This window comes from Mastigoproctus giganteus, chromosome 2 (assembly GCF_048544385.1).
Source record: "Mastigoproctus giganteus isolate SK-2022 chromosome 2, ASM4854438v1, whole genome shotgun sequence".
In the NCBI taxonomy this organism is placed as follows: Eukaryota; Metazoa; Arthropoda; class Arachnida; order Uropygi; family Thelyphonidae; genus Mastigoproctus; species Mastigoproctus giganteus.
In genome coordinates, this window is record NC_143576.1 from 231702583 (window position 1) to 231725445 (window position 22863).

Sequence of the window (22863 nt, forward strand, 5' to 3'; positions counted from 1 at the left end):
CATGAATTAGAAATATATTTACATATCTCCAGTTCACAGGGACCTTCCTCGAATCCAAAAATGCTCTCATAATAATGGCTAATTGTTTGCTTAATTCCTTTGCTGTCTCCCTTAATATAATTGAATAGATCCCATCTGCCCAAGGTGCCTTTCTTACGTTTAACTTCAACAATTAACAGGAGAGACCGATTCTACAGGGGTGGTACACACTTAAATATAATTTCTATTTATAGGTTTTACCACTTTTCTTGCCTCCTGGTGTGATTTATTCAGCACAACAACCTGTATCTCTTTATTTCTTCTTATCTCTTTTTACTCTTTCCACTGCTGGCATGTACAGGATTATGCAGAGTGGTCCTCTTGCCAATTAATGCACATAGATCCACACTGAGTGAACACAAGAGCACCAAAAGAGGCCATTTGCAAGTGTCATATTTATGGAACTTTAATGTATATATGGTCATATTAGGCAGTGAAGATACCCAGCTGTAATTAAATTAGATGTCTGTGTACTGAAAGTAAGGATGAGATTCCTAGCTGGAGCTAGATTCCCATTACTGAACATGAATATTCATTTTGCAGCTGTCACTCCTTGAGTTTTCAGTTCAGAATGGATTTCCTCTTCAGATAATTCAAGGAGATGCCATTCTGAGATGACAAAATGGATGAGTTAAGTGTCCTGCGGGGTATTATCATAACAGGCAATTTCCCAAAACAGGTTTGGAGGAGCTGTTCTGAGTGCTTTTGATTGTTTTAATGAGGATATCTCCAGAATACAGCCGTTTTAGAGAAGACTACTAACCCCTCCATATAAAGAAGGTTAACATTTTCCCTAAAAGGTTTCTCACTGTTGAAATAGATTATCCGATATGTAGGTGATGGACCTGATAGGGTTTCAAAGTCTGGTGCTTTTCACTGAGGTGGCAGTATTTGTTTATTTTTTAATAAACCATTTTGGGGTCCCAGAAGAAAGATTTAGATCACCAGTGCTTTTTTATGCTTCAGTGCCCTGGCTCTCCACCCACTATGGAGCCCAAAGGGATGCCCATTATGCAGCAAGCATTAAACACACTAGGGAGTGGAATGCCCAGGCTGCCCAACCACCATACCTACACCTCTCCCAGCCTGAATCCTGTCCCTTGTACCATGAGAGTAGAGGTGTTGCAATGATATGGTTGACCCTGGATCTCCCATCTTGTCAAAGCAGAAACCAAAGTAGTGTGATGAAGGTAGCTCACTACCAGGATCCCCTTTTCCGAATTTCTACAGGTAACAGTGCACTCCAAGCATGCCAGATTCCTATTTTGTTAGCATGGAGCCTAGCAGGAGCACTGCTGCCAACTTTTGAAAAGCTGGAAATTTGTAAGCAGTAAGAAAACACAAAACAAGATTTTTTTGGATAAAACAGGAAGTTTTTTTAAAGTCCATACTGCACTAGAAATTAAATTTCACTGACAAAATCATATTTCATGTTAAATGTATACAGCCAGAGGATTGTTTACAAGTTGTCTGTTAGACATCAACTGATTATGATTGCTTCGAGAAAGATAATGTAGTAGACTCTATACCTATATCAAAAATGCTGAATTAAAATTTCTTTATAAAAATGGCACTACTGCTCAGAATGAAGGGCATTTCCAAAATTGCACCAGACAGAGATCTGATTATTATTTATTTATTTTTTTAACCTGGTTGAATATTCTCTGATATTTAGCATTGCTATAAGAATTTATTAAAATGCCAAGAATAACTTGGGATAACTTGCTATATTTCATGTTTATTTTGACAGGGAACTAACCAAATTAACGTGAAAGGACCACTGTACATCAACTCTTTCTTCTTTCATAAAAGCATCTGATAGGCTTTCACCTTGAAACTGATATAATTCATCTACAAAATATCTATTTCTTTACTGCAATGACAGTGAGAAGCACTGGAAAGTTTTTGTTTGTTTGTTTTTTTCAAAAGTGAATCATAAATAACCAAATTGGGCACTTGCTATCTATGAATTCTATTTGGGGCTAGCAGATTTAACTAAAGAAACATTTTCCTCTTTGGAATTCATGATAAAAAAGCTGGCCACCAAACTAAGTCTGGAATTTACCTATTCACAAAATCATACAGCTTCTGCTATGAATGCATTAAATATTTCAATATGTAATTCCACTGGATCTTATCAGCATTCAAATCACCTCAATGGTACATGTAAACTTGCACTAGCACTTTTTTTTTTTTTTTTTTGGTTTTTACTGCATGTATAAATTACCCTAAAGTTCTATAGCCCATACTGTATGCATTACATTAGAAATGAAAATCTGCAGGATATTTTTTTTTTTTTTTTTTTAGTTTTTTCCTTTTATGGCTAACTGAACAATTACGGACAACTATTCTCAAATGCTACTTACTACTTCACTTTGGCCACATTATTTAATAATAATTAAGAAAAAATTCACAGAATATTTTAAATTTGACTTTAATGTAGTTTTACTACAACTATTACTTTATTTTATGTAAAAAGAAAGAGATAAATGGTGTTTTCTCAAAACAGTGGAGAAACTGTATTACAAATTTTAGTACAACAGTGAAATGAAGGAGTCTCCATAGTAAATCAAGAAAGTTTTTCTGGCTATATAGCAGCATCATGTGGTAAGGAGGTTCCTTCACCACATATTGGTGCCCACTAGAGCTTTTCAGCAAGAAAAATGTAATGGAATTATTTGAATATAAATGAGAATAACACCATTATTACATCCTTTCTACAGACAATAAAGTTATTTAATAAAATATTAAATTACGGTGAAGTAGTGAAGACTGTTGGGTTATACTTTAATGCTGGCACTGATACAATTTGAGAGCTGTAAGCAGAAATTGAATGAAAAACATGCACAATTTTCAAAATAAAATTACACTTGGCACAGAAATACATGCATTTGTTATTAACACTGAAATCATAAATAGTTACTCACTGATTCCCAAGGTGCATCCTGTCCAGTTTCTGATTTCTCTTCTGATTCTGACACAGTTACTAAGGAGATGAACTTTTTCATTTCCACATCAAACTCCAAGTAAGGAGATGCTATTCCACATAAATAATCGCCAAAAAATTGAATGTGATTCAATCTAACACAATGTCTTGCTACTTCCTAGTATAAGGGAAGCAAAAACAATTGTAAGAATTTCTATATAAAAAAAAAAAAAAAAAAAAAAAAAATGTATAAGATGATTACATAAACTTTTTTTGGCATTGCCTCAAATTATTCCAAAAATTTCTAAAATATGATATTTTAGAAATAAAATATCCAGTAAAATTACTTATATAAAGCTGAATCCATTTAAAATGCATTCAGGGAAGGGACCTTTTAGTCTGTGTATCCCCCCCAAGCTAGCAGTTTACCGACCCACCTAACATTGCCTCGATAGCATCAGCAAATATTCTTGCAACCTTTCTATTTAAGTGTATCCAATACCTGTAGAAGCAATCTCTCCTGTCAACAAGCACAGACTAGGCTGAAAAAAATTCTACCCCTTGAGCCTTGCACAATCTCTCCAGGGCTGAACTGATCGACAAGGCTCTCATCATATACTCCCTCCTATCATGACTGGGCAGAATTGCAGACACTTTCACATTCCACCCTAACTCATGACTTTTTTCCAACATTGACCTGTACTTGTTGAGTATATCTGCTGATCTTCTCTTAATGTCATTAGTTCCAATGTGTACAACAACATCATCTTTTGTGCCCTTAAAAGATGATATATTTTAAGATACATTTTCATGAATAGCAGACAGTCTGGTCATTTGTAGTCTTTCACATTCTCTTTTCCTTCTAAAAATCTTTTATGCCATTCACTTTTGTGAATTCTTGACATAGGTTGGTGACTTCTTTAGATTTGTTGACAATTTCAGGTTGATTCATTGTTCGATTCTCTGTCATTTTTCTGGCAAACTGCAAAAACACAAGGTAATGAAAACCTGTCATACTGCCAAGCAAATGAGCACATTGAAAAGTTACTTGGCAGACAACTAGGTTGTAGTTGATTTTGTTGTTGCATTTCAGATATTTTTGGCATAGGGGACTCTAGGGCCATACTGTGCCTATTCATCATTTTCTTATTACTAATTTCACATTATGATCAGAGATTATTATAAAAAAATGTATGCATTTCAAATAGTTAAACAATTCTTTGAAATTTGCATCATTGCCAAGAATATGTGATAAATTTAAGGGTATACGAGCAAGTTGGACAAGGAGTTAATGCTAGATTTTAGAATAGTTTAATGTAGGGGACATTCAATGAGAATATGCTTTACTGTTAAGTGTGAATGGCAAAAGAAACACTGATGAGAATTCTCTCCCATAAGCAAATACAAATGAGTTGGATGGGAATGACCGATGCGGAGTCTTGTCAGAATTACTTCTTGCCTGCTTCTCTTGAAACTAGATGCCTAAAGGTGTGGCTCCTTTTTTATCTGCAGTAGTTTATTATTGATACATATAATGGGGGATTTTAATTTCCCAGATTTTGACTGGAATTTGTGGGTTAGCATTAGTAGAGGCATATGATGCAAGAAAGCAAGCTTATGCAGCATCAGCCAAAAAAAAAAAAAAAAAAACCTTCCACTTCACCCCTCCATTCATTCGAAATACCTGTCCAGCTGAGCCTTAAATTTATTTAGGCTCTCAACTTCCACAACAAGGGATGGTAGTCTGTTCCACCAACCAACTACCCGCTGGCTAAAGGCAAATATCCGCACATCCATCCTACATCTGTCTTTCCTCAATTTGAATTTATGCCCTCTCAGGTGATTATTCTGAGCAAGAGGCAGAATCCCATCAGCACTGAGCATGCTCAAACCATTCAAGGCTTTATACACCTCTATCAGATCACCTCGCCAGTGCCTAGTCCCCAGACACTAATCTGTTGCCCTTCTCTGTACTCGTTCCAGCAGCTATACATCCTTCTTGAAATGAGGCCTCCAGACCTGTATACAGTACTCAAGGTGTGGCTTGACCATTGCCTTATACAAGGGAATAATCATCTCCTTATCTCTGCTAGAAAAATTCCTGTATATCATAGTTAAGACACCATGAGCTACTCTTGCAGCCATCTGCACTGCTCAGAAAACTTCATATCTGCCTGAACAATTACCCCCAGGTCCTTTTCATTCTCTACCACTGTCAGTGTAGTACCACACAGTTGATACATTGTTCTGGGGTTGCTGTTTCCCATACATAGTACTTTACATTTGTCAATGTTAAACTTCATTTGCCACCTCTCAGCCCATCTGCTCAACCTTTCCAGATCCTGTTGCAGCAGCATAGCATCAGTAGTGTCCTAACAACCCTGCCAACCTTTGTATTGTCTGCAAACTTGGACATTAAGCTTGATATACCTTCATCAATATTATTTATAAATACAGAAAACAATAATGGACCCAACACTGAACCCTGAGGGACTCCACTAATAACATTAGTCCACGATGAGCAGTGTCCATTGATTACCACTCTCTGTCTTCTCCCCCTCAACCATACCTTTGTCCATAGCAGCAATTTGCCTCCAATGCCACACTGCTCCAATTTGTGCAGCAGTCTTCCATGTGCAACAGTATTAAAAGCCTTTCTAAGATCCAAATATAAAATATCAAAGTTATTCCCTGTATCCAGTTCTTTTGTGACTGCATCATAGTATCCAATCAAATTGATCAGGCAAGACTTCCCCTTAACAAAACCATACTTTGTCCGAGCTATAACTGAAGTCTTGTCTAGATGATCCTGCAGTGCTTCTTTAACCAGTGCCTCCATTAATTTTCCTGGAACAGAAGTTAAACTCACAGGTCTGTGATTACTTGTGTCAGCCTTTGATCCTCCTTTGTGAATTGGGGTCACATTTACACATCTCCAGTCCAAGGTATACCACCCCTGAATCCAAGGAAGCTCTCATAATTATGACTAAGGGTTTGCTTACTTCTTTTGCTGCCTCCTTTAATATAACTGGATAGATCCCATCTACCCCAGGTGCTTTTACTTGTGTTTATCTTCAACAAAATCTTCCTCCACTTTACTCTCAGTTATTACAAGATTATCTAGCTTACTGTCAGAGTTGAATACACCTCTGGCATTCCCCTCGCTGTGTGTTGGTGTTTATTTAGTTTTTAGGAGCATTAGCAACTAAGGCCATATTGCTCCGGGATATGTGGTGGTCATTCCCTGACCTTTCCGCATCCTCCGTATTTGGTGGTGACGGGCTCAAACCCCGGTCTAATCAAGAAGCGTGTGCTACGCACTGCTGCTCCTTCCCACCTGGCTATGGAGGCGCCTCCCCTCGCTGAATAACTCGTCATGTGTGAATGTCGATGCAAAATATCCATTTAGTTTGTTAGCTACCTGAGCAGGATCATAAATAGTTGAACCATCGATATCAAGTGGACCAATCTGATTCATCCCGTTCCTTCTAGAGTTTACATAAGTAAAGAACTCTTTGCTGTTTTTCTTTGTTGTTTGTTGTTTGGTTTTTAGGAGCATTAGCAACTAAGGCCATATTGCTCCGGGATATGCGGTGGTCATTCCCTGACCTTTCCACATCCTCCATATTTGGTGGCGACGGGCTCGAACCCCGGTCTAATCAAGAAGCGTGTGCGATGCACTGCTGCTCCTTCCCACCTGACTACGGAGGCGCCTGTTTTTCTTTGCATCCTTTGCCAAAGATTTCTCGTAATCTGCTACCGCATACATTCCTTACTATCCGGGCCTTACTGATCATCTTGCTAGAGTTTTGCGGGGTTATAAAACGTGCTGTGTGCAGCTTCCCGGGCGGAGGTTGCACACAATGTTGTCTTAGGTAAAAGATCCAATAGCAAAGGACCTGAGTAGTGGAGTAGTATACAAGATAAAATGCCCAGATTGTGGGGAATGTTATGTGGGCGAGACAAAACAATGGCTCAAAGATCGTCTGGGGGAACATGCAAATACTATAAAAACAGCTGATTACAATAAGTCTGCTGTGGCCGAACAGTTTGGGGAGAAGCAGCATCAAATCTCCCCCAGAGGATGCAGTTATTGTGGATCGAACGCATGGGTTCTGGAACCGTAAATGGCTCGAGAGCCTACGAATCTGTTCATCCAACCACAATATTATGAACAGGGATAGAGGTATGCGTATGCATCCTCTGTTTGAAACTATCATCCTAAGTACGAATGAACGGTTTTGCTTGACATGTTCCAGATGTGTTTCCGCTTCCAGTTCAGACCATGCACCGACTGAACCACGTGTATAAGTACTGTGAGCCTGTTATATAAGGACGTGCTGCATCAAGTTTTGTTACTGCTGAGGAAGGAAGCCGATGCTTCCGAAAGCTCCAGATTTTTATCGTTTTTATCTTTTTTAATCCGGTTTATTTTAATGTATTTTATCGCAAGGATTTCATCATAGTTTTAATGTTTTTTACAATGTACATAATTTAATTTAATATAATAGCAGTTTTTGTAAATATTTATTTTATTTTATTTGTAAATATTTTAGTTACAGTAAAATACTTATATTTTCATGGTTGGTGTATGAGTCTATTTATTGCTAAAATATGAATTTGCCCAACCTCAGAGGCCTTTTTCAGGAAATAATAATAGTAATACGATGGATACATTGCAATAAACCCTTCACAGCCACAAGGCCAGGGGTTAACAGTAATATTACAATATATAAGAAAAAGAAATCAATAAATTAATAAATTAAATATAAAAATGCATATGTGAACGAATAGAAGTAAATACAGCTCAACACTCAAAGTATAATACAATTATAAGCATCACAATGTACAAAGAATATATAGGTGGAAAACTGCAAGGTTGGTTGGTAAGCCATCTTCATGTCATATTGCTGGATTGTGGCATTAAGACGAGCTTCAAGGAGAAGGATCAGGGACAGGGAAGTACAATTTAAGGATGCAGCATCTGTACTCCTTATCACAAGAAAACTTATTAAGGTCAGCATCCAAAGACTGGGCACATGAAAGTAGCTGATATGGCAGAAACCTATCGGATAGGTGGAGATGGCTGAGATGTGGGACAGAATTGGAGTCGCTCTGAGGGACTCTCCAAGAGCACAGGTCCCAGAATGATGGTGCCGAGTTCTTGCCAGTGATCATTTTTACAGTTGTGATAAGACATTTCACCCTAATCAGCGAGGGAAGCCTGTGAATTTTTATCAAACTGGCCATTTCAGTTCCATTTGCTGATTTAACCAGACTTCAAATTCATCAAATTTATTAATTACTCTCCTATCATCAGTATGCAAAAATATGACAATTTGTTTAAAATGCAAATTTAGGGCTACAGCCAATCAGATTGTGAAAATGACAATTGTTGATGTATATATGGATTTGTGGTCTCCATGCAAATAACTCCACAGCCTACAGTTTTGAAACCATTCTAATACACCACTGGTATCTGTGCACAATAGCAATGGGTGGTAGTCAAACTATTCTATTTAAAACCAACTGCTATTTGCAAATCAGAGTGATAAACACAGTTTCAATCTGATTTACAAATGAAAGATTTTGTTATAGTTAGATTATACAGAGGGTCCTTGATATACATCGTGTTGATATACGTCGTTTCTCATACACATTGTTGATTAAATAGGGACGGTAAACTCAATATACATCGTATATATTTGCACTTACATTGTTTGAAAAGGAAAGTGCATGTATATTTTCCTTGAATCTTCTCTTTCTCCTTCTGTATTTAAATTCATAATTACATACTGTATATAAAATGTAAAAATATATACAGTATGTATGAAAACATAAGTACAGTAATATCATCATCATCATCAGCCATTTTCAATCCACTGCAGGATTAAGGCCTCTCCAGCAACTTTCCAGTTCCTTCTGTTTTGTGCACTGGCCATCCATTTACTACTCAAAAACTCATGAATTTCATCTATCTATCTTCGCCTTTGTCTTCCAGGTTTTCTTCTAGTTCCTCTTGGGTACCATTCTGTTATTTTCTTAGTCCATCTGTCATCATGTCTTCGAGCTATGTGTTCTGCCCAAGACCATTTTAGTTCTTTAGTTTTGATAAGAATGTCCTTTACTTGAGTTTGCTGCCTAATCCATATATTTCTCTTCTTATCTAACAGTCTGATTCCCAGTATAATTCGTTCCATTCTTCACTGTGTAGTTCTTAGCTTCTCTTCCATTCTTTTGGTGAGTGCCCAAGTTTCACTTCCATAAGTCATGGTGGGGAGTATACATTGATTCATTATTTTACGTTTCAGACAAACTGGGATATTGCTCTTCAGTATGTGACTATATTTCCTGAATGCTATCCATCCAAAATTTTTCTTCTCTTGACTTCCAGCCATTTATCATTATTACAGCTAATAACTTGTCCCAGATAAGTATATGACTCCACCTTTTCAATTACTGCTCCTTCAATCATTATTTCCCTTTCCGTGGCATACTTGTTCATCATTACTTTTGTTTTAGCCATATTCATCTTTAGTCCAAAATCCTTACTAACTGTGCATAACTGATTAAGATTTTCCTCTAATTCTTTGGGATCGTGGCTTATGACCACAATGTCATCTGCAAATCATAAATGGTTTAGGTACTCTCCGTTCACATTGACTCCTTTCTGCGACAGTCTACTCTTCTGAAAGCTTCCTCAAGGGCAGCAGTAAACAGCTTTGGAGATATTGTATCTCCTTGTTGAACTCCTTTCTCGATTTTAAATTTGCTACTGTCTTTGTCTAGTCTAATAAAGGAGGTAGCACTCTCATATATTTTCTTCAAAATCATAATACATGGGGTATCTATGCCTTGTCTTTCCAGCACCCTAAACATTGCCTTATGCTGTATGGAATCAAATGCCATTTCATAATCCACAAATGCCAGGCATAATGGTGTTTTATATTCATTTGCTTTCTCCATTAGCTGTGATATTACGTGAAGGTGATCCATAGTTGAGAATCCTGTCCTAAAGCCAGCTTGCTCTTTCGGTTGATTCTCATCAAGTATCCTTTCTAATCTGTTAGTAATGACCCTTGTGAACAACTTGTAGATATGGGATAACAAACTAATTGGTCTATAATTTCCAATTTCTGATTTATCTCCTTCTTTATGCAGCAAAACTATGATTGCATTATTCCACTGCTTAGGCACCACACCTTTTCTAATGCACTTTGTGAAGAGCCTTGCCAGTTTTTGTGTTATGTCTCTTCCTCCCAATTTTAACAACTCTACAGTAACTTCATCTTCCCCCGGAGTTTCCAATTCTTCATTTTCTTCAATGCATGTTCTACCTCATCAGGAAGAATATCGGGTATGTCGTATGTGTTGCTACTTTGCAATCCAACTTCCCCACTGCTGGTATCATTCCCTCGCTCCTTGTATAATTCTCTATAGTAGTCTTCTGCTATTTGAATTATGCCTTCTCTACTGTTTATAAGTACACCATCGCTATTCTTCAGTTTCAGTATCATTTATCTTTCTGTATTACTGCTCATGGCTGCTGATTTAAATCCTTTGTTTTCCCTTAATGCTTGTTCTACTTTTCTTGTGTTAAATCTTCTTATGTCCTCTCTGAGTCTCTTTCTAATGGCTTTGCATAACTCAGTATACTCAATTTTCTCCCTGGCAGTGTTTTTCTTGCTCTTCATTTGTCGTCTTTGGTTCATCATGACAAGTGTTTCTTGACTAATTTTTTCTTCTTTGGATTTCTGTTTCCCTATAGGTTTCTTGGGCTTTATCACTTTCAGAAAGTTGTAATATTCCTCGTCGATATCTTGGTCCAGAGCAGTCTGCAGAAGCTCAAACTTGTTCTTAAGTTCCAGTACATACTGCTTTTTCTCCTCCTCTGTTATTTCAAAGACCTTTGTATTATTTACTCGAGTCAGTTTTTTCCTTTCCTTTCCTACATCTATATCAAGTGTACATCTTACCATTCTGTGATCACTTCCAACATTTACCTTATTCAGGACGGTAACATCATTCACAATATATCTTCTGTTAGTGAGGATGAAGTCAATTTCATTAGTTGTTAATCCATTTGGACTCTTCCATGTCCACTTTCTGTTCACCCTTTTCTTGAAAAAAGTGTTCATTACTGACAGTCCTTGAGATTCTGCAAATTCCACAAGTCTTTCACCTCTTTTATTTCTTTCACCAATTCCAAAATTTCCTATAGTTCCTCTTTCTGCGCTGTTTTTCCTTTTTCCAACCTTAGCATTGAAGTCCCCCATAATAATAGTGTAGTGGGTTTTCTGCTCATCTAGAAGACTCTCAATTTCAGTGTACATTTCTTCAACCTCTTCATCATCATGGCTCGATGTTGGTGCATAAATCATTATAATCTTTATGCTTGTACCTCTTAGAAATCTTGAATATTAGTCTTGACACCCTTGGTGATGTACTTTTGAATTCCAAAATGTTGCTTTTAAAATCTTTATGGACCAATAACCCAACTCCACCTTCACTCCTTTCACTGTTTCCATTGGTGTACAGCAGATTTCCACTTGATAAACTTATAAGTGATTCATTTCTTCTTCTTGTTTCAGCCAAACCGATGATATTCCAATTCACATTTTCTGATTCCTTTTCCAGCTCTAATATCCTGTCTTCACCGATGAGTGATCATGTACAGTAATAAGTATGTATTAAATATTTAATACAACAAATAAATTTTACCAAACTGTATAGCCATTACTGTATACTATACAGTACTGTAAATCATAATTTTAGAGAATATATAATGAAATAAAAATGTAAATAATAAATAAATAGTAAATTCTAGAAAATAAACAATAGAAGTTTCTATTGTTTAGATACTTTCTAGAACAATATGCAGTAGGTCCATGACGTCACACGGCACCGTTTGTGTACCCACAATCCAGCTCCACATTTTCGTGAGTGAAGAGATGCTGTGAATACATATATCCAAAAATATTTCACTAACCCTTCATCATGAGTGGAAAATATTCAAAAAAGTTGCCTAGTGCAGTGAAAAGGCGACATAATGTGACTGATATTAAAATAGAGGTGATTAAGCAATGTAGAAGTGGTGAAAGAGCTGTTGATATTGCTTGGTGTCTTGACTTACTGCCAACAACAGTGCATATGATTATAAAAAATGCAGGGGAGATAATGAGCAAAGCACAGTATATAACCTGACATTCTACAATTAAAATTACCAGGCTGAGGAGTAGCATTATGAAAAAAATGGAGAAGTTGCTTTCAGCATGGCTTGAAGATTTGCACAAGCAAAATACTCAAGTAAGTTTTGCTCTTATTCGGGAGAAGAACCCAGCATTTATGATTTTGTTAAAAGTGAGAGTGTTTAGCCTCAGCAAGTGAAACTTTTAGTGTGAGTCGTGGCTGGTTTCATAGATTTCAATCCCATTATGATTTAAAAATGTGAGACTACAAGGTGAGGCAGCAAGTGCAGATGCCCCTTCTGCATTTTCTGGAGTTCTGGAAGAGCTTTAACATCAGGAATGCAGTGTACATTTATTGGTGAGGCATGGAACGAAGTGACAGTTAGATGTATGGAACAGTGTTTGGAAGAACATTTATCCTGAAGCTGTGCATGACTTCACTGGTTTTGAAACTTCTGAAGAAGTTCATGGGGAGCTGGTGTCTTTAGCAAGGCAAGTTTTTGATAATGTTGAGGAGGATATTAAAGAGCTGTTTGAGTCACACTCGCAGCCCTTAACTAATGAAGAATCGGCTGAACTGAATAGGCAGGCATTTGATGAATAGACCATGAAAAATGAAGACACAGCCCAACAGAAGAAAGCATCTTAACAACAAAGAATCTCAAGTGTGTTTTTAACCTTGCTGATGAATTAACAGGCATTCTGCAGAGTTGTGATCACCTGCCTGATCATTCTGCTAAGGTAATATGACTCATAAATGATAGTTTGTCTTGCTATCATGAGATTATTTGCATCATATCGTATGATGCAAAGATTCACGGTGGCAAGCAGATGAAGTTAGACTCCTTCAATAAAAAAAGTCAGAGAACCTCAACTTCAGCGCTAGTCTCAGAAGCACCAGGAACTGCGGCTATAGTTGCAGCACCTTCAAGTGCAAGGAGGAGCAATTGTAATAGGAAGAATAATAAAAAAATTTATTTTTATTTTTATTAATAATTTCATAGCGTATTTTCTAATTGTTATTTAGCAATTACAATAAATTATACTGTGTTACAGTTTAATATACAATAAAATAAGTATTTCCTATTCAGATGCCTATACAGTTCCATATAAATTTGAATTCTTTAGTTGGTCTGGAATGTATCTCCCACATAATACATTAGTTCAATGGGAAATTGTCTGATATATGTCGTTTCATTATAATCATGGTTTTAAGGAATATAACTATAATGCATATTGAGGACCCCCTGTATCTGCTTTAACAAAGTATATCATACATCTTAGAGGTGTGCAAATATCACTGAGTTCATTCTATGTCAAAAGAGACACTAAGTTATGTATAATAACATAATGCCTATTTTTCTATTTAACCTCCATTTCATAAACACATATTAAAAAAAAATAATAATAAGACTGCAAACTTATAGTAGATAATAATTTAATCTAATACTAAAATTCATAAATATCAAACTTCGAAGCCAATTCAAAATAATTTTAAATAGCATTCAATATAGAGACTTTAAGAAAAGTGTACCTTGTCAAAAGGAGGTTTAGCATATACAGGATCTTGGAGGGATCCCAGCAGTGGTAAAAATCCAGCTAATGAGCTGTCTTCTGGTAGTATGATGGCCACATAATCTAAAATATAAAAAATTATATTATAATAAAATTCTACGAAACTTGTAAAAATAATCTTTAAACTACAGGTAGTTCTCGACTTTACGAGTTAATTCGTTCCTAGTGTGCACTCGTAAAGCAAAACTCGCAAAGTGGGAATTTATTTCCCATAGACAATGTTAAAAATAGGGGTTACATTATCAACAATGAAATTAGTTAGCTAATTAGTTTATGTTTAAACAATGACTATAAAGCATTTAGGGCGTAAGCCTCAAGCTATGGAAAAGTCTAGACTATGTATAAGTATACTTATACATAGTCTAGACTTTCCCATAGCTTGAGGCTTACGCCCTAAATGCTTTATAGTCTAAATACATCACACACCATCAGAGATTTCTCATATTGTGTAGTTATACTTCATAACTGTTTTGCCATCATTGCATCACTCGGGTACCTACCCACCCACCGAAAAAGGGCCAAATAGCCCTGAAACGGTGCCGTCTGAGTGGTGGTATCCATCTGAGAATAAGTAACATTAGTCTTCTCCTCGGGTGAAGCGTTACTTATTCGAAGTAGTGCAATATCATGGCAACTCATTGTGAAGGTATTCACAATATGAGATATAACTTAAAACGATGCCGCTTTGCTAATATTCTGTTCATTCGGTTTGGCTACATATTATTGATGCTTTTGCACTATACTTATACATAGTTTAAACAATGATTGATTTATTGAAAGAAATGAAAATGTGGCCTGTAAAATCAAGCAAATTATAATAATAGAGAAATTATTTATGACTTACAAATGTTAAAGAATGTTTATTCTTCACCATCATCATCGATTAAATGCAAACTCGTTGATCACTCATTATTGGCTCGGTACTTGTTAGTTTGTTTGCTGCACAAGGATTTGTCTTCTGAATTGTTTCAACAGGTGTTTGTTTCCAAGATAATCTTCTTTTCTTTATAAATTTCAATAGCATGCACAAGTATTTTTTAACGGAATGAACAAATTGCAACTAACACGATTTGAACGAAGTAAGAAGTTTATGAAGCTTAAAAAAAAAAAAAAGGAATGAAGAGAAGAGTCTGAAATTTTATTTATGTTTTTTATACGATTCAAGATTTCAGTAAAGGACAAACACTTTTCACCATAATAACATCAAAAACCACACAATTCCAGCTATCAGTATTTTCACAAATGCGAAAAGATCAAGTTTACCACCCGTTTATAATTGATTGCACTAACAGAAAAGCCAAATAAACCGGAAAGTGCAAATTGTTTTTATTGTTTTATGGTTGTGACCTCAAGAAATGTGCATTAGAAAAATATCACAAAGGCGTTCAAAACTGATTCTTATAACAGAACATATAATTACGATGAAAGTGTATTTAAAATAATTAAATGCACATGGCATAATACTTTAAGAGTTTAGTATCTATATAATATCGGTGTTTAGATACACCATAGACACTCTTAAAAAAACTACAAAGTAGTTGTTGTGGGCATCATTTGCTCTTTCTCATATTGTGCTCTGCCTTCACGACGAGTTGCCATGATACTGCACTACCTCAAATAAGTAACGCTTCACTAACAGAGAAGACTATTGTTACTTATTCTCAATTGCACAATATGAGAGATGCCAAAAGGCATCTCTCATATTGTGCGATTAACTTCGCAACTGGGTCATCATGTCTGCAATACTAGGGTACCTGCCCACCCACTGATGATAGGCCAATAGCCTTGAAACATGTCTGGGTGGTGGTACTCACTGAGAATAAGCAACAATAGTCTTCTCTATTAGTGAAGCGTTACTTATTTGAGGTAGTGCAGTATCATGGCAACTCGTCGTGAATGCAGAGCACAATATGAGAAAGAGCAAATGATGACCACAACTACTTTGTAGTTTTTTTAAGAGTGTCTATGGTGTATCTAAACACCGATATTATATAGATGAAAGTGTAGTGCATTTTAATGATTTGAATTGGTAACTAATACAATTTACAAACCATGCTCATGACCTTTTATATGGCCTTAAGGTCATGCTCGTAACCTTAAAAATGACAATTTAGAGAGATAAATAACTTAGTTATACAGTGAAAATTTCAACTTTCGAGATCTTGAAACGAATTACCAAAAAACAATGTGTTATTGGGTTCACATTACGATACGATGGAACAGATTAATATCGTAAAGTGGGGTAGCTATACCACGTGAGTAGCTATACTGTATTGTATAGCTACTGTATTGTACACGTGCATAGCTATACTGTATTGTATAGCTATGCACGTGGTTTGGAATGTGGTATTTATGAGTGTTTAAAATTCATTTTTTGCAATTAATGTTGAAAAACAGTCCTCCATGTTACTATGTGGTTACATCTCTTTATATACACTACTTAAAATTCTCATTAATGTTCTACTGTACCAAAGAAATAAAATGGAAATACAATAGATTGATTACACTGGTCAGAAAAAAAAAATCTTTTTTTTTTTTTTTTTTTTGCTCACTGTTAAAATTCAAGGTGATTCTTATAAATCTGACATTGCTGAGTTCAAATATGGCAAGCATATTGCTGTAACATCTGCCAATTTTAAGGGAGAAGGAGTTAAAGTCAAAAACTAAGTTTCTAGTAAAAAAGATATTTAAGAAAATATTACATACAGTATTAAATACTGAACAATGGATCTATTAACCTTATTCTATTTACAAAAATGTTTATCTGATAACAAAACACTTATTCTGTCGTTTTTACCTTTTATAATCGTCCAATGGTGTCTCCCGTATGAAATTCCAATAGTAGTCTGCCAACATATTTGGACTTCATTTTCCCTGGTATCTTTTTCCATTTGAGAAATATCTTGGTGAAACCCTTCACCGTGTTCATCAGAAATCGCTCCCAAGTTTACAGGAAAAGTCTAAATGAAGCTTTAATGACACGTTGCATCCCAACTGCTAATATTAGCTCAACCATAACTTCACTGTAATTTTGTGATTTGTCATTGCCTAAAAAGTTCTAGCAGATGTTTTAGAATGCCTTAGCATTTAATATTTTAGTAAATTCCTCATCTTGGAACAGCAGTTTGATTTGAGGACCCACAAAAATTCCCTCTTTCATCACTGATTCGAGAAAACTTTTCCTTAAACGTGAAAATCCTTCTTTTTTGTCCATCGCGTTCACAAATATTTTTTATCAAACCTAGCTTTATGTGCAATGGAAGTAAATAGATTTTTGATTTATCCACCAAAGGAGAATATCCTTACCATAATGACTCTATTATTTAAATAGCCTTTGACATATCTGTACAGGTTTTGAGTGAGGTTAGCAGGTACAGGCACCCTATGATGCTTAGCCACTACAGTGTATCAAATGCTCTAGCAAAATTCACAGATATGACCAGCATGTACTTCTGCTGAGCAGAATGTACAGCATTTGTTAGGTACATCATTGCATCTTCAGTGCATGACCCCACTTTAAATCCAAATTGCCTATCAAATACTTGACTGTAATAGTCAGCAAATCTTACTAGTAAGAGTTTCTCTAATAGTTTTCCCATGACTGAGAGGAGGGAAATGGGTCTATATGACTTTGGTTCTGTTGGAGGTTTTTCAGGACTCTTTAGTAGGAGTTTTAGACTTGATGGCTTCCAGGTATTTGGAAACTGTCCCATGCTTAAACATTTGTTCATGAGTGTGAGTATGCGATCAGGGAACTGTGTGGCAAATGTTTACAGTGCACACACCTGTATAAGGTCATGCCTTGAACATCTATTGTCTTTGGTCCTCTGCAAAGCCATTTGCAGCTCTTCTTGTGTGAAAGGTGGTTCTATCTAGTCTGGCTGTATGAAGCGTTTTCAGTTAGGATCTTTTGCTGGAATTCTGAAACAGACTGGTTGTTAGTTAGGAATAGTGCATCTAGATATTATTTGTAGATGCTTCCCAAGTTTGTGTTTGATTACCATCAGGGGTAATGGTAGTATGTATAATTTCGCCTCTGGGAAGTTTACTGGTCACGATCCTATATATGACAACCCAGGGATTTGCATTTCTTGTAGTGAATACCAAATTTCTCCAAAAGGGTTTTCTTTTCTCTTATTAACTTGGTATATCCATTTCTAAGGGCTTTATAAGCCTCCTGATCAATTTCTGCCCGGGGTTAAGAAGCACAGGCAAGCTGAAAGGTTTTTCGGGCCCTGTGGACCCCTTTTCTCAGGTCCTGTAATTCCCCGCACCACCAAGGCATGTCGTTCCTGTTCATGTGTTTAGGGTGATTCTTGTGATATTTTCGACATACTGATCTGGGGTTAAGCGTTCAGACTATTTGGAGTTACATCCCGATAGGTTACCTCTAAAGTCTCAGAAAACAGATCCCATTTGGCCATTTTTTTGTGGCATATCTATGGCATGGTGTACATATACCATTTTTTCTGAGTCATGATATCCTTGGATGAAATATTCAAAATGGATCTTGTAGCAGTTAATAAAATAACTTTACAGAATTTAAATTATCCAAATATTACAGTAATTAAGCGGTTATCAAACTCTCTCTACTAAAAATTATAATCTACTAAAGCTTTATCTATTACTAAACTTAATAATCTGGCAGAGCTAACTGGTGCATTTCCTGCTCTCTGTAATTACCAACTGCCTATCTTGGATTTCAGATAACAGAACTGCACCATGCTAAGTATAATGTTATATTAATTTGCTATGTTCAGTTCCACAGTACAATTAGTGTTTTGATTTCCATAATATTCTCTACATACATTCCATTTTCTCATTTATCTAAAGCCTCTTTTCTTTATTTGTTTCTAAATACTGTGTTTATTCAATAATTAATCATATAAAGTTTTTTTGGCCTGCATCTCAATGCCACATTAATTCTTTGTTAAGGACTTTCTGGGCAATGAAGGTAGATCTTGCAGTTATTGTTATTTGGTTTTTAGGAGCATTAGCAACTAAGGCCATATTGCTCCGGGATATGCGGTGGTCATTCCCTGACTTTTCCGCATCCTCCGTATTTGGTGGTGACGGGCTCGAACCCCGGTCTAATCAAGGAGTGTGTGCTACGCACTGCTGCTCCTTCCCACCTGGCTACGGAGGCGCCATCTTGCATTGTTTGTCAGAACTAAAATTTCTGGAATTATTTTCATATTTATATATATATATATATATATATATATATATACAGTAAAATCTCATTAATACAAACTCGGTTTATACAAAGTACTCGTTTATATGAAGCACATACCATTCCCCTGAGAAAGGACAGGCTTTTCTATGTAAATATATTTGTTTATTACAAAATTCGGTTAATATGTATTACAAAGTTCTTTTTCACCCCGTGAGAAATAAATATTGTTATTTTATATGTTTAATACAAATCTTGGCAGAGCAATCTGATTATTGCACCCAGCCACCTGGCTCCCTACTTCCCAAAGGATGGCACTGACTTGTCAGAAATTAGTTTTGTGTAAACAAAAGCAGTTTATGGTAGCTACAACATCAAGTGCACTCCGAAAAATATCTTTCTGAAGGATGAGTTGCTAAATTAACAAAAGAATAAAAAGTTGTTCTAAGTTGTTTACATGCATTCCCTCGCTCTTCACAGGAATAAGGTCAGTTGCAATTGTTACCCCAGTTCAAAGCCTTTTGTTATCGTAACTAAAATTATAACCAAAAGACTATCGTAATTAAATAAAAATTAATTTTTATTTAATTATGATTTAATTCTATCGTAATTATAATAAAAATTATACAAGAGGCCGATAGGATGGAAAGAAGCAAAATGGACGTTGCAAAGGAATACAACATCCCTTTACCTACAATACTGAAAAACCGAAAAAGACTTGAAGTGTGTTATGACATTAGAGCAGTGATGAAAAACAGGTGCAAAACACAAGGAGTATAAAACAAAACTTTTTGAGTGGTACCAACAAATGCATGCATCTAATTTGCCAATATCAGGTCTGATTTCGCAAGAAAAGGCAAGTTATCTAGTTCAGCAACATGGGATTAGTGACTTCAAATTCAGCAGTGGCTGAATTTGAAGTGGCTGGCTCCAAAGATTTAAAAACAGGAATAACTTGGTTTCACAAAATGTTTGCGGTGAGTCTGGATTAGTCGACAAAGAAACGGCTACAGACAGGTTTGGAGAGAACATCATCGAAAAACATGGTCCAGCAGACAAATGTGATAGCAACAGTGAGGAATGGAGGAATTTGAAGGAGCATATGAATTTTGTTGGCAAATTTGAAGAGTTTGTGAAGGTGGATGATGAAGTTCATACCACTTCAATGCCAACACCAGAAGAGCTGCCGGGTACCAAACAAAACGATGCTGTTTTTGTTACCAGTGACAGTGAAAGTGAAGATGCACGCACACTGCCATCTAAAAAAGATGTCCAAAATGCACTGAACATAATAGAGAATGTCTTGGCCTGCAGTAACGTTGATAAAGAAACAACTATTGCATTTGATAACATCTGTGCTATAATTAAAAATGCATATAGGACAAAAACTGTGCAAACAACACTGGATTCTTTCTTTAAATTAGATTAATTTATTAAAAAGTTAATGGTTTGTATGTCTCCTTTTATAATTATTGTAATTATTTTTACTGTGATACTAAAATATTGTATATATCAAAATATATACTGTACAATATTTTCATTTCCATTAATATTGCTTTTCTCTTATTTATCATACAAATAAAATAAAATCTTTAAAAAATATGTTATTCCTATTACTGTATTGTTAGACAAAGGCTTTTGTTTTTATTTTATTTTATTTTTATTATTTTATTTTTGATATTATTATTATTTATTATTATTCTTAGATATGCAGTATGTACCAAAAAAAAAACATAATAATAATAAATAACAGTAAAATTTTGACACTTTTGGGGGACCTTGTTACTACAAACCTCATTATTACAAAACATGAAAATTTAGGTCCCTTGAACTTTGTATTAATGAGATTCCACTGTGTGTGTATATATATATAAAATATTATTAGTATAAAATACACTAAGTAGATGTTTATCATGTTATTGTAATTCAGTCTTATCTAATCTTATTTAATCTAATTCTTAATTTTCTTCCCCCCTATAGCATATAACTTCTCTACTGTATTATTCTTGATGATTATATATATATATATATATATATATATATATATATATTGACTATTTTTCTTTAACCTGCTTTAATTTGGCCACTCTTTTCTAAATAAGCTTCACAATCTATATTTTCCTGTGAAGATTTTCTTCTTATGTGGATTAATTTTAAGTTAAGATCCTCTTGTCCCCATCACACAAATGTTATATATATTCATTTTAATTTAGCACCTCTTATGGTGCCACTGAAATTCTTGGCTCTTAAAAAACATTTGTTTTGTTGGAAAGAGAAGACAGCTTAGTGTGCTGGAACTTGGATATTTAAAAAGATCTTTTCTTAATGGAAGTGTGCATCTCCACAATAAGTATAATTTTGATGATGATAAACAGCTAATGATAAGAAATAGATGCTAGAACAGATTGAAATTATTCATGCTGATTATTGAGTTGTCTTTGATAGTTTTTTTATTTTAATAACAGATGTTATTACCAGCCAGGTGTTTTATTTATAAACCCATTTAGATCATTCTGTCTCAGAGGAATGTTTTTTTTTTCTTTCTTTTTTATGACAATGCAGGATTTTTTAATATATATTTATCCTATGAGCTATCAGGATATGCACAGCTCCTTTCACATTCATAACAGTTGATGACTTGATATTATAAGGAGCTGAACTGTTTTGAGATTCTCTGTCTAGTTGACACAGAGGGCATAACTAGTTTACATATTTTTTTAATATATTTTACATGCTTTTTGCTGATTATTTTATAACAGTATTTTATTTTTTCATAAATAAAGTTATATTTTACTAACTTCTTTGTTTGTTCAGTGTATTAAAGAATTTCACTTAGGTTTATAGGTCACACCATGGAGTTTCAAAATTTGGAGCATCACATCCAGGTGTTCTTGATGATGGCAGCAGATTTTCAGAATTTTTCATGAATTTAATCTATTTCCTAATAGTCCACACATTTAGTTGGAACAATTTCACATAGTCTGAGGTATACCATGGAGATATATCCAGCAACATACCTTGTATAAATTCTATACATAAATTAGTTAGTTAGTTCAAGTAATTCAATCTATCCAAACTTTCAACCCAAGTCAGTCATATTAAACCTTCAAAAATTTTCAGTAACTTTTACAGATTGTAAAACTTTTTGAGAATTCCTTTGTCCAAGCCGTCTATAGTATAATCCAAATATGCTCAGAGCTCAAATTTTTGTATGTCTGATATAATTTCAAATACCAATAAGTTAATTAAAAGTCAACTGCTTCTGAAGTGCCTTACCTTCTTTTTTTAACTGATCCAACTGCAGGAAATTCTTGTCAATAGGTCTTAACACAGTCAAAAGCTCTGCAAACAAGCTCCACATATCAGATCTGCAACTATATATAAATAAAGGGTTAGAACTGATAAGCTATTTTTATATTTAAAAATATACTGAAATTTCTGCTGATAGCAATTTAGCATTAGCAGTGACATATGATGAAAGAAAGCAAGCTTATACAGTATCATCCATAAAAAAAAAAAAAAAAAAATTCAATTTCACCTATCCATTCCCTCCAATAGTTTGTCTAGTTCTTCCTTGTATTCATTTAAGGTATCAACTTCCACAATAACAAATGGAAGTTTGTTCCAGCAATCAACCACTCGCTGGCTAAAGGCAAACTTCCGCACATCTAGTCTGCAACCATCCTTCTTCAATTTGAATTTATGCCCCCCCCATGTGCACAGTTTAAGCAAGAGGTAGAATTCCATCAGCATCGAGCTTGCTCAATACATTCAAAGCCTTAAGACACTAATCAGATCACCTCGCAGGTGCCTAGTCTCCAGACGCTGCAAATTTGCAGAATTAAAGCCTTTCTTGATAAGAGCACCCCTTTGTTCCCCCTCACCAATCTCGCTGTCCTCGGTACTCATTCGAGCAGTTCTACATCTTTCCTAAAATGTGGTCTCCAGACCTGCATGTAGTA

The 22863-nt window shown here is 35.3% G+C and overlaps 1 protein-coding gene across 1 annotated transcript in view; it reads right to left on the reverse strand.

The window, feature by feature from the left end:
• LOC150090239 (telomerase-binding protein EST1A-like) overlaps nt 1–22863 on the reverse strand; it is a 311345-nt gene that overhangs the window by 129717 nt on the left and 158765 nt on the right. The window contains exons 13-15 of the mRNA XM_090390224.1: nt 22178–22275; nt 13688–13791; nt 2967–3143 (exon numbers count right to left, since the gene is read on the reverse strand). Of these exons, the coding sequence (XP_090246350.1) occupies nt 2967–3143; nt 13688–13791; nt 22178–22275 (379 nt within the window). The remainder of the gene's footprint in view (nt 1–2966; nt 3144–13687; nt 13792–22177; nt 22276–22863) is intronic.